Below are 13069 nucleotides of genomic sequence, written 5' to 3' on the forward strand. Positions count from 1 at the left end.
TTGTGTGTGCCGACCGGGCTAGCCGGGTGGGTAAAGTGCCTGCCTGGCAACCCAAAGGTCGCGGGTTCGAATCCTGCCTTGGGCTGGGGTCAAAGTACTGCAAAAAAAAAAAAATTTGGAGGTGCATTATGGCCACAGAAGCTGATGCGCCAACAACTACCAAAAAAAAAAAAAAAAACTTCCTTTGTACACTTCATTCTGTTTGAATGAAGGTGCCAGATATAAGTGATAAGAAAAATTCCAGTTCATCCTGAAATAAATTTAATTTTAAATTTAAAGAATTTGTATTAATTTCAGTGATCCACAAATAAATAAATGGTGGTAGTAGCTAATGTACAGAATTTTTAGGAATATGCCACTATGTCGATGTTCTCAATCCTGGTGGAACAAAGCAAGCCACCAGTGTACCTGAACTGTTTCCTCCAATGGAGCCGATTCCAACAAAGTTTTTAGTTCCATCCAATGGTAAGTCATTGTATTCTATAATGTTAAGAAAATATTTTATATTCTCTGAATTCATTTTATGTTAACTATATTGATTTTTGTGAACTACTGATTTATTGAATTTCATGTAGCCTTACTGGTAATCTGAAAATGTTTAATTTTCAGTAGTTCTATTTAAAGTTAAAATCAAGGAGAAAATAAACCAAACATTCTCTGCTTAGACATCCAGATATAGTCTAGTTTAATGTTAATATATGTGCAATTCAAAAAAAATTTTCATATTTCAATATTTATTAGTGAAATGTTTCAAAACAGCAATACTGTATATCACTAAATTAGAAAATCAGTAGAATATTGATCGGATTTGGTGTCTATTGATTTGCTAACTTGGTGATGTGAATTGCTCTGGTTGCATTACAATTCCACATTATAAAATGGGAAAAAAATAAATAAATAAAATTATGCTATCATCTGATATGTTGAAATTAAAATTTTATTAATAAAAATATGAATATCATGTGTGCCAAATCTTTGTCATATATATGAGGAGTGTTTGAAAACTTCATCACCTCAGTATGAATGGTTTAATTGAAGGATCTGGTAATATTACTTTTCACCATAAGTTAATACACTTTTGCCACCAAAGCTGAAATGGGTTGGTTGCAGCTGAGAAAGACAGTTTTCTCTTGAGCCTCCAGCAGTGACATCACTCTTGGTGGGGAAATGGATGCCAGCCAGGTATTTTTTCAAATTAGGAAATAGCTAAAAGTTCGATGGTGCTAGATCTGTAAATATGGGGAGTGGTCCAAGATTCTAAGGCCATATTGCTCCGGGATATGTGGTGGTCATTCCCTGATCTTTCCGCATCCTCTGTATTTGGTGGTGACGGGCTCGAACCCCGGTCTAATCAAGAAGCGTGTGCTACGCACTGCTACTCCTTCCCACCTGGCTATGGAGGTGCCCGAGAGAGAGAGACCTCTTAGCAGGCACCTCCCAGTGAAACAAGCCTCCTTTGCTGAGTTTTCCAAAGTGTTCATCAACAAAATGTCTTTTTTTTTTTTTTTTTTTTTTTTTTTTTCATGCAAATACCTCATAAGGTCTGTGTAATATGTTGGTATGGCTATCTGGCCTTTCTGATGTAATGCACTAGCAACACTCCATCAGCATCCTAAAAAATGAATGTTATCACCTTGCCAGCAGAAAGAATTGATTTGCCTTTGTTTGTTGGTTTTTTTTTTTTTTTTGAGGGAAGAGCTGTGTTCCCATTTTTTAGACTGCTTTGTTTCTGGCTGAAAGTGGTTGACCCAAGTCTGGTCCGTGGTCACAGACCGCAAGAAAATTTGCTGGATCTGCTTGAAAACTGCTGTCAACTGCTGCTTGAAAACTGCTGTCAACGACTTTGGAACCCATCATGCTGACACCTCTCTTATAGTGAGAACTGTTATTATTATGAGATATTCAAATGAGATGCCCAAGACACTGGCAATGCACCAACTGTCACTCATCGATCACTCATCATCAGATCGTGCATACTGTCAACAACTTTTGGAGCAATGGACATTGGTCTTCCACAACATGGGTCATCTTCTGAGCTCTCCCGTCCTCATTTAAATTGTGCTGCCCATAACTATGGAATACAAAAGGGGCAACCCTTCCCCCCCCCCCAATGTTGTAACCATATCGTTATGAATTTCCTTTGGCATTGGTCTCCTTTTTTGCAAAATATTTGATGATAACATGGTGATTGATTTTGGCCATCCTTCCTCACTCACACAACTTTTGTTGACTTCAGGACCTGTAATTAAAAAAAGATGTTATTGAAACTGCCTGAAGCTTGGTGGTTACTGTTTGCAGTGTTATACAATAAGTACAGTAATTTAACACTTTATACCACTACTCTTTCATATTCAGGCCACAAACTTTTCAAACACCCCTCATAATAACATTATAGAATGTTACTTTGTGCTTGCGATGTTCTGGAGTGTGTACACTAAATATAGACATTGTATATGTTGGATGGAATATCAAAGCAGGAAATCAAACCAATAATATGGTTTTTGGATGAATTTGCTGGGCCTGTGATCATTCATTTTTAGGTAGATGATAGCTGCATACCAAATAATTTACCAGTGAATAACTGTCTACTGTAATGTTTGTTCATAGAACTGTCATTTGTACTTCCCTGTTTTGCATAAGCCCAGACTAAATATTTTTTTCATGTCTACCCTCATTATCAGTTTTTTTTACTCTTCTTTCCTTAATTTTTGTTAAGGTGATATGTCACAATTCACCTTCTGCTTATTAAGTGACACTAAAATGTATCTTTGTTATTTTGCAAGTGGTGTTAGCATTCATTCCGTCTCTTCCTTACCAAGCGATTCCATATCAGTCACCACTTTTGGTAGTCCAACTTTCTCATTTTTTGTGCATTTTATGACTTCTCTTCTTGTTTCTCCTTTTCTATTTCCTTTTATATTTCACACACACATGTGGTTTTCATTTTATGCATTCAGTAATCCTTCAAATTATTTCCTTCATCCTTTCCCCCCCCCTCTTCCTTATCCATTTACAGTATCACATATAGTAGTTGGAAATTTCTACAGTATAAATTCTTCTGGAGTACTCTGCCTTAGGTCATAAACAAAAAATGTATTTCCATTTTATCTTTTATTATGGTACTGTCCCCTTGTTTCCGATGTTGCTCCTTAGGCTATACTGAATAGCCCATGCTTTCCTAAATTTTCTCCTACTCGTACAGTTGGTCTGTGGCAAGGATATTGGGGGCTGCTCCCCCAATTTTGGCCATCCTTCATACAATGCATGCTCTGGGAGCCTCCAAAGATTGGGCAGACCAGCTGCCAAGAGAAGCCAGAATAGCAGATAAACTAACACCTCCCCACCCTCATGGAGGGGACACTTTAACTGACAAAATGCATATTAACAATCACTAATCAGGTGGAAGGTTTCAGATCCAAACCAAAGGATATATCTGGGTCTCCAACATCAAGGCCATTGGTGGAACTGTAGCAAAAAAATTAGTATTAGTTAAGTTTTTAGGTCTTTGTTCGTTTTCTTACCACAGTTGAAGATTTTGAGGAAGAGATTGAAAATAATAGTTTTATTTAAGTATCTAACTGTAATTGTTGAGGTTTCAAAATTTAATAAACTTTTTCAGTTCAAGTCCAGTGTTAACAAGCATCCTCTGCATTCTCAACCCTTTGCTGCATACTGATTAATCAATGATGCTCATTAGGAAAATAATGGAAAAATCAGTATAACCTGGAAGAATCCAACATCAGTTGAGAATTAAGAGAGTGCAAGTGAAGATCAACTGCTTGAGTTTATCCTAACTTTACCTTAGAATTTGTCCAAAGATGAGTAACCTAAATAACCCAGAGTAACTCAAAGATGAGTAATACATCAATGAGGAATGGATGATTGAAATAAATGCAACAGAATAATTGAAAGCTAGAGACTTGTCACCTCTTTTTAAAAAGGAATTGGCTAAATATGAATATTAAGGGTTATTAATGTTATCGTTATAGGAATTTCAAGTGGTGTTAGTTTTCATATGTTAGATGAGATTGGTTAATCACATTAATCAGAGTATGTTGCTAACATTTTTTTAGATAAACTGGATGGATGAGATGAAAATGGTAATTCAAGTTTAACATTGATAAATGCAAGATATACTGCATTTGGGTAGCAACTATCCTGGAATAATATACAATTTGGGTAGCACAAAACTCAAGTTATGGAAAAAGAACTAGGGATAATTGTACAGTCCAACATGACTCTCTGAGTTTCTTTTATTGGTATACAGGAACTCTACCATCATGAGCAAAATTGATTATCCCATTGTATAAAACAGTGGTTAGATTTGGAATACTGTCCATCCTTAAACAAGGTTTGAAAACCTTGTTTAAGGAAGGGCATAGATCTGTTTGCAAGTGTACATAAAAGAGCAACTGAATAGGTATTTTTTACCTATGTTCATACATGAGGAATTTTTTAGGAATGGGGATGACAAAAGTATATTGAATTCTAATATACTAAATCTAAATGAATTTGTGATAACTGAGAGGAAAGTGGAAAAGAAATTATTGAAGCTAAATGCAAATAAAGCAAAGCTCCCGTGAGTGGATGGGATCTAGAGACTCACTTGGTATTTAAAAGTTAATAATATTTTCCCCACAGTGCAGTGTGGAATAAGTAAAAATAGATCATCATGCCATGCTAGTAAAAATGGCATAAGAAATACCTTCCTAAAATCGGAACACCAAGTTACTGTCTGTTTCGACATTGAAAAGGCATAAGATACCACCTGAAGTTACGGAATTCTCAGATTTATGGTTTAAATGAGCACCCTACTGATTTCCATTGAAAACTTTATAATACATTGTACTTTCCAGGTCTGAGTGAAAACTTCATTATCAAAACCCTTCTACCAAAAAGGAGTTTTTCAGGGAGCAGTAGTCAGTGCCACCCTGTTCACTATAAAAATTACACAATGGCAGATGAGCTCCCCATCACAGTAGATTCATCTTTGCATGTAGATGACTTCAGCACTGTCCTCTGAATCACAGCCTTTTAAAATGTAATGTTTGTTTGTTTGTTTGATGTTTGTGGAGCAATTATGAACGGGACATGATATTGCCAAAGGGAATGTCTTTGTGTGTGCACAATGAAAGGAATGTAAGGAAATCAGGCATCAACTCAGTGTTGTTATGGGCCTATACGAGAGCTTGAAGGACAGGGTGGATGCCCTCGAAGGATCTAAATTGATGGCCCATCAAGCTCTCAGCTGCCCACATCAACACCAGAGCTTGCACTTTAACATCACGCAACAGAGGCAATCCCTAAAGCAGAATGTGCTGGTCCACAGGAACTAGTAGTTGTCAGTGACTCTATTGTCAGGGAAACGGGGAACATACTATGTAAAAAGGATAGATGGAATAGGACCAGGGTATGTCTGCCAGGGACAAAGGTTGATGATGTTGTTGTTGAGCAGATATCATCTTTTAAAGGCACAAAAAGTGATATAGTTGTACACGTTGGCACTAATGATATTAAGAGTAGGAGACCAGCGGAATTCCTTAACAATTATAAGTCACTGTTGAAAAAAAGCCATAAATTAGGGTTGAATTTGAAAGTGTCTGCAATTCTGCCCAGACACGATCGGAGGGAGTATATGATGAAAAACTTGTTGATCAATTCGGCCCTAGTGTGATTGTGTAAGGCTCAAGGGGTGGAATTTTTCTCAGCCTGGTCTGTGCTTGTTAACAAGAGAGACTGCTTCTACAGGGATGGGATACCTTTAAATAGAAAGGGTGCAAGAATATTTGCTGATGCTATCCGAGGCAGTGTTGGGTGGATCAGAAAACTGCTAGCTTGGGGGAATACATGGACTAATAGATTAACAGTAGCGTTGACAGAAGTGAAAGTGATTCTTGCACTGCTTCTATTGGAATGAGCAGCAGCCTGGAAAACAAAATCCAGGGGATTTCAGAAACTGCTGGGAATCATTGTGGTACAATACATGGTGGTGGTGCAAGTAAATACATAGGCTGTGTTAGGGTAGCTAAGAATAGGAACAGGTGCATGTATACTTGTATACAGAACAATGGTAGGAGTTTGGTAAATAAATTTGATGAATTTGAGGTGTTGGTCAAAACATCAAAGGCAGATATTGTTGGGATATCAGAGATGCGATGTCACACAGACATAAGGAATGCAGAAATGGAATTTTGGGGGTACAATGTGTACAGGAAGGATAGGCAGGGAGGAGGGGTTATGCTGTTAGTTAAGAGACACAAAAAATCCAAGGAAATAGAGCCAGTTGATATGGCTGGACAGCGCAGTGTCGAGTCAGTTTGGTGTGACATAAGCACTGGGAAATCAAAATTGAGAGTAGGAGTGTGTGTTATTGTCCTAATAACTCTGATGAGTATGAAAAACAACTGTACGGAGAAATAAGAGTGGGCCAGTAAATCAGAGAGTCTTATAATGTGGAATTTTAATTTCTCAGATATTGACAGGAATTTGTTATTCATGCATTAAGAATCTACAGGTAAAGAAACCACTGCAGATTACAGTGTACTGATGTGGAATTTACTTGAAGATGTAACTAACATCAGGGGTAAAGGAAAGGTTTTTGCTTTCGCAAAGGCAACTACAGTGGTCCCAGAAATTTTTTAGATTCTATACAGTGACCAACTGATGATGTTACCAACAGCAAATTTTAAATGGGAAGCATTCAAGGAATTAATCTTGGAAGCTTCTAGGCTTTTCAAACCAAATGAGAAATACTGTTCGAGGTTCAGGCTTAATGGATGTCAGATTATTATTATTATTAGTTATATGGTGCAAGGAAGCCTGAGGCTTATGCTGTACCAGCCAAAAAATTTCTGATTTACTGTGTGTGTGTGTGTGTGTGTGTGTGAGAGAGAGAGAGAGAGAGAGAGAGAGAGAGAGAGAGAGAGAGAGAGAGGAATGATGATATCCAGCTGAGGACCCTGGGTGTGCCAAGCCATACTCACCAGATGTGAGCCCTTAGGGTTGATGAACTAATGAGACTTGTAACAGAGAAGAAATATACATGGATGCATATAAGTTATCAGGTGACATTAGAAGCCTATGGTAGATATAAGCTATGCTGTAATCAAGTTAGCCAAGTGAAGGCAGATTATTTGTTATCGATGGTTTGACTGTTCATGATCTTGCTCAGATAGCTGACAAGCTGATGAGTATTTTGCATCTATATTGACATGAGGAGTTATATAGAAGGAGAGGCCAGAAGTTTATCAAACTCTAAATGGAAGCTGAATGGTTTTATTATAACTGAGAGCTTAGTGGGGAGAAATTGTTCAAGTTAAACAGAAGAGAGGCACCTGGAGTGGATAGGATCTATCCAGTTATATTAAAGGAAACGGCAAAGGAACTAAGCAAATCCTTAGCCATAATTATGAGAGCATCCTTGGACTCAGGGGAGGTCCCTACTGACTGGAGATGTGCAAATAAATCAAATATATTCCCAATTCATGAAGAGGATCAAAGGTAACACAAGTAGCATTAGCATTTGCATTAGTAGAGACACATGATGCAAGAAAGCAAGCTTATACAGCATCAGCAAAAAAAAAAAAAAAAAAAAATCCCATTTTATCCATCCAGTCACTTTAAATGTTTGTCTAGTTCAGCCTTAAATTTATTTAAACTCTTAACTTCCGCACACATATTCTACAACCGTCTTTCCTCAGTTTGAATCTATGTCCCATCAGTGTTGAGCCTGCTCACCTCAATGAGATTGCATTTTGCAGAACTTAAGCCTTTCTTCATAAGAGCACCCCTTTGTTCCCTTCACCAGTCTTGTTGCTCTTCTCTGTACTCGTTCTAGGAGCACTACATCCTTCCTAAAATGAGGCTTCCACACCTGTATGGAGACTCAATGTTTGACCTGACAATTGCCTTATACAAAGAGATAATCACCTCCTTGTCCCTGCTCGCAAAATTCCTGTATATCATTGATAAGACCCCACGATCTACTCTGGCAGCCTGTCTGCGCTGCTCAGAAAACTTCATATCTGACTGCGCAATTACCTCCAGGTCTCTTTCATTCTCCACTACCATGGGTGTAACACCACCACGTTGGTACATTTCTCTGCGGTTACTGCTACCTATACTTTGCATTTGTCAATGTTAAACTTCAGTTGCCACTTCTCAGCCCATCTGCCAAACTTTTCCAGATCCTGTTGCAGCAGCATACTTTCATTACTGTTATTAACAACCCTGCCAACCTTTGTATCATCTGCAAACTTTGACATTCAGCTTGATATACCTTCATCAATATCATTGATAAATACACAAAACAACAATGGGCCCAGCAAAAAAAATTCTTGGGGGACTCCACTAATAACAGTCCATGTTGAGCAGTATCCATTGATTACCACTCTGTCTTCTCCCACTCAACCATCCTTTTATCTGTTGTAGCAACTTGCCCTTAATGCCACACTGCTCCAATTTGTACAATAGTCTTCCGTATTTAACAGTATCAAAAGCTTTCTGAAATCGAAGTATATGATATCAAAATTATTTTTTACATCCAGTTCTTTTGACGACATCATAGTATCCAATCAAATTGGTCAGACAAGACATCCCATTGACAAACCCATGCTGTGTCTGAATTATTACTGCTGTCTTGTCTAGATGATCCTGTAGTGCTTCTTTAACCAGGGGCTCCATTATTTTCCCTGGAACAGAAGTCAAACTGACAGGTCTGTAATTACTTGTGTCACCTTTCGAACCCCCTTTGTGAATTTGAGATACATTTGCACAACTCCAGTCACTGGGGCTTCTGCCGAGTCCAAGGATGCTCTCATAATTGGGGCTAAGGGCTTACTTACTTCCTTCGGCACCTCCTTAAATATAACTGGATAGATCCCATCTGCCCCGGGTGTCTTTCTTATGTTTAACTTCAACAATTTCTCCTGCACTTTGCTCTCTCAGTTAATACAAAATCAGTTAACTCCCTGTTAGAGTTTGATAAACATCTAGCCTTCCACTCCCTGAATAACTCCTCATGTGTGAATGTAGATGCAAAATACTCATTTAGTTCGGCAGCTGTCTGAGAATGATCATCTACAGTCAAACCATTGATATTAAGTGGACCAATCTGATTCATCCCTTTCCTTTTATAGTTTATATAAGTAAAGAAGTCTTTGCTATTTTTCTTTGCATGCTTTGCCAAATTTTATGAAAAGATTTTTCATAATCTGCCTTCCCTTGCCTAACCTCCTGTGTGACTTGACTACAAACTAGCTAGTATCTACCATAGACTTCTGTGTCGCATATGGTCATCATGTACATGCACAATTTATGTGCATCCCATGCATTTTTCTTCTCTGCCACAAGTCTCATTAGTTCATCTGACATCCATTTGCACCTAAACCTAGAGCAGCATTTCTTAGTTTGAACAAGGCTTCGGGTGCCAAGCGTTATTGTGATTGAGCAATTCTTTGAGCTATTTATAGAGTGTTTTCTCACCACAACAGTTCTTGTTAATTTGGAAAGTTTTTCTCACGTTTAAAGTAATTTGTTGTTAACTTACTCTTACGAATTGTAAGTAAGTTACAGAAAGGGAAACCATCCTTCTTTTTTCTTTCTTTAAAACTAACAAACTACCTTACACCGCTTGGTCACTCCAGCAGTACCACTCCTGTCTCCCCTTGGCAGGGCTTGTAACCTTGGCAGAAAAGGTTCTCTGCCAAGGGCTAAAAGGAGCTAAAATGGATCACGAAGACCATTATCCATCTGTTGGGCCTCATGCCTCAACCTGTTCAAGGACAGACCAAACTGACTTTGACACTTCCCATTCTAAGAGACAAAGAACAGAAGGATCCAAACTCTATCAAGGGCTAAAAGGAACTAAAATGGATCACGAAGACCGTTATCCATTTGTTGAGCCTCATGCCTCAACCTGTTCAAGGACAGACCAAACTGACTTTGACACTTCCCATTCTAAGAGACAAAGAACAGAAGGATCCAAAAAGGAATCACCGCTGTTTCTTATAATACATTTCCAAACAAGTCAACCGATAGGTGCACGTTCTCCATTTGTTATCCAGAAATGTCTTGAGAATGCTGCTGGACCACCTAAAATGGTGAAAAGACTCCGCTCCAGAGATCTATTTATAGAGACTATAAATAGTAAGCACTCTGAAGCCCTACTAAGAATCTCAAAATTTGCGAATATTCCTGTCACAGTACCTCCACATACCACCCTAAATTCATCCAAAGGAGTGCTGTCTGAGTGGGACTTAATAAATGGTAATTACTGAAGAGGAATTAGTCCAAGAGCTACAAGACCAAAAAGTTGTACAGGCAAAGCAAATTAAAATCAAGAAAGACGGTGAACTGGTTCCAACACATAGTGTTATACTGACCTTTTCAACACCAATCCTTCCAGCTACAGTTAAGGCTGGATATCTGAACTGCCATATCCGACCTTGTATCCCCAATCCCCTCAGGTGCTTCAAGTGCCAAAAATTTGGCCATGCTCAAAGTGTGTAGAGGGGTTTCATTGTGCCCCAACTGTGGATCCAAGGAACACAGACAGACTGCCCAGCACAAACACCAGTATGTCCAAACTGTAAGGGTAACCATCCAGCTTACTCAAAAGTCTGTGAAACCTGGAAAACAGGAAAGATACAGAAGTACAAAATAGAAAACAAAGTAACTTACCAAGAAGCAAGGAAACAAGTTTTGCTCACTGTACCGAAACTCACATATGCAGCCGCAACACAAAAAAACAAGTCAGAAGGAACTCAAACTGTGAAGTGTCCATACCACCAGCTACATCCATTTCTGACTGGGCTCGGGCTGTTCTAGTGAGTCCACAGGAGCCCCCTAAAGAAGAAGCAAATAATACCCCAGTCACCGTACCACCAACTATTACTCCATCACACTCAGATACTGAGAGTCTGAGAAATCTTAAACTGCAAAAGACTCTAACCGTAGATATGGAAACCAATGACACCACTAACAATGGTGAAAACGTCTTAGAAATACATGCTGAGGAAGACATGCTGCATAACCCACTTTCCTGAGAAAAGATAAAATAAAAATGGAATGCTATAAACAGACTGGCTCTAAAAAACTGAGAAATACTTTCTACTTCAAAAGCTAAATAATGGATCAGTTGATTCGATGGAATTGTAGAGGCCTCCATAGCAACATAGATGATATTCACGATTTGATAAATCAGCATCATCCAGTAGGCATCTGTCTACAAGAAACGAATCTCTCTCTCCACAAGTGACACTTTCGGTTAAAAACTATACCTTGTTCAGGCAAGACAGGATCACTACCCATGGTTCACATGGTGGTGTAGGCTACACCATGTAGCTATACTGATTGACAGTAACATCCCGTCCAGACGTATTCCTGTACAAACCACTTTAGAAGTAGTTGCAGTACACCTTGCTCTTGGCACAACACTTACTCTTGTATCCATATAAATCTCACCAAATCAGAACTGCTCGATAACTGAACTAGATGATCTTATCCTACAACTACTATCTCCTTTCTGCATATTGGGTGATTTTAATGTGCATTACCAGTTATGGGAATCTTTACAGGCAGACTACCCGGGGACGCACGATAGGGGCTTTTCTTGTAAAGCATAATCTCACACTGCTGAACACAGGCTCCCAAACCTATGTCCATTTTCCAACAGGCTCAACTTCCACTATAGATCTGTCATTATGTTCACCCACGTTATTTCCAGACTTCGATTGGAGAGTTTCAGACAACCCATTAAATAGTGACCATTTTACAATAATCTGTAAGCTTTGCACAAGAAGAAACTTACCAGTAAGTGGTTGAATTAAACGGAAATTCTCAAAAGCTGACTGGAATAAATATGCATCCAGCATTACACTAGATGATGATATTATCCAGCATCACTCCATAGATGACGCCATTAAACACATCACAAAACAAATGTTGGCAGCTGCTGCTATTATCATTCCTGAAACTTCAATTAAAGGATCCAAACACAAAAATTACGGTGGAATTCGGCATGTAACCTGCTAAGGGAGAAAAGAACAAAGCATGGAATGTTCCAAAAAAATCCAACCACTGCCAATCTTATTATCTACAAGAAACTTCATCTGATCAGACCTGCATAATTATAGGCCAATCTCACTTACTAGCTGCTTAGGTAAGACTCTGGAAAAAATGGTACATAGTCGCCTCACCTGGTATCTGGAAACTCAAACTACTGTGAACAACGATCAATTTGGATTTTGTAAAAACAGATCTACTCTGGAACTTATGATAAAGGCTGAGGCAAATGTGCGAAATGCATTCATAATGAACGAACATTTGGTCATGGTGAGCTTAGATATAGAGAAAGCCTTTGAAACCACGTGGCATCATGGCATCTTTCGTGACCTAAATGCCCTAGGAGGACATTTACCAGTATTAATTTAGGACTTTCGAACTTTCCAGGTACATTATCAAAGTACTCTCTCCAAAATCTCCATACAGGAGGGAGGAGTCCCACAAGGGTCAGTCCCCAGTGCCACACTCTTCGCAGTTAGAATACACACTCTAACAACAACCATCCCAAATTCAGTAGAAACTTATCTTTATGCTAATGACCTCACTATATCCAGTCACAAAATATGTACTCTATTGAAAGGAAACTCCAACTACCAATAAATAAAACACAATCATGGATGTTACAGAATGGTTACAGACTATCTCCACAGAAAACATTTGCTATACACTTCTGCAAGAAGCGAAAACTGCACCCTGATCCTCAATTGCGCCTGGGAAATCATGCTATTCCAGCCAATGACAATATTAGATTCCTAGGTTTAATATTGGACAAGAAATTAAACTTCCTAAAACACACCCCCCAATTAATATAGATGAACAGTGCTCTGTTGAGTCAGTTTGGTGTGAGATAAGCACTGCGAAAGGAAAAATAAGAGTAGGAGTGTGTTATAGGCCTAATGACTTGAATGAGTACAATGAACAATTGTACAGAGAAATAGAGTGGGCCAGTAAATCAGAATGTCTTATAATGGGGGATTTTAACTTCCCAGATATTGACTGGAACTTG

The 13069-nt window shown here is 38.6% G+C and overlaps 1 protein-coding gene across 2 annotated transcripts in view; it reads left to right on the plus strand.

Annotated features, from left to right (window-relative positions):
- The window catches only part of Sec16 (endoplasmic reticulum export factor secretory 16), a 592575-nt gene that overhangs the window by 558637 nt on the left and 20869 nt on the right, over window positions 1-13069 (plus strand). For both annotated transcript variants that reach the window (XM_090389538.1, XM_090389539.1), the window contains exon 32: window positions 349-465. In XM_090389538.1, coding sequence (XP_090245664.1) covers window positions 349-465 — 117 coding nt within the window. The remainder of the gene's footprint in view (window positions 1-348; window positions 466-13069) is intronic.

This window comes from Mastigoproctus giganteus, chromosome 2 (assembly GCF_048544385.1).
Source record: "Mastigoproctus giganteus isolate SK-2022 chromosome 2, ASM4854438v1, whole genome shotgun sequence".
Classification (NCBI taxonomy): Eukaryota; Metazoa; Arthropoda; class Arachnida; order Uropygi; family Thelyphonidae; genus Mastigoproctus; species Mastigoproctus giganteus.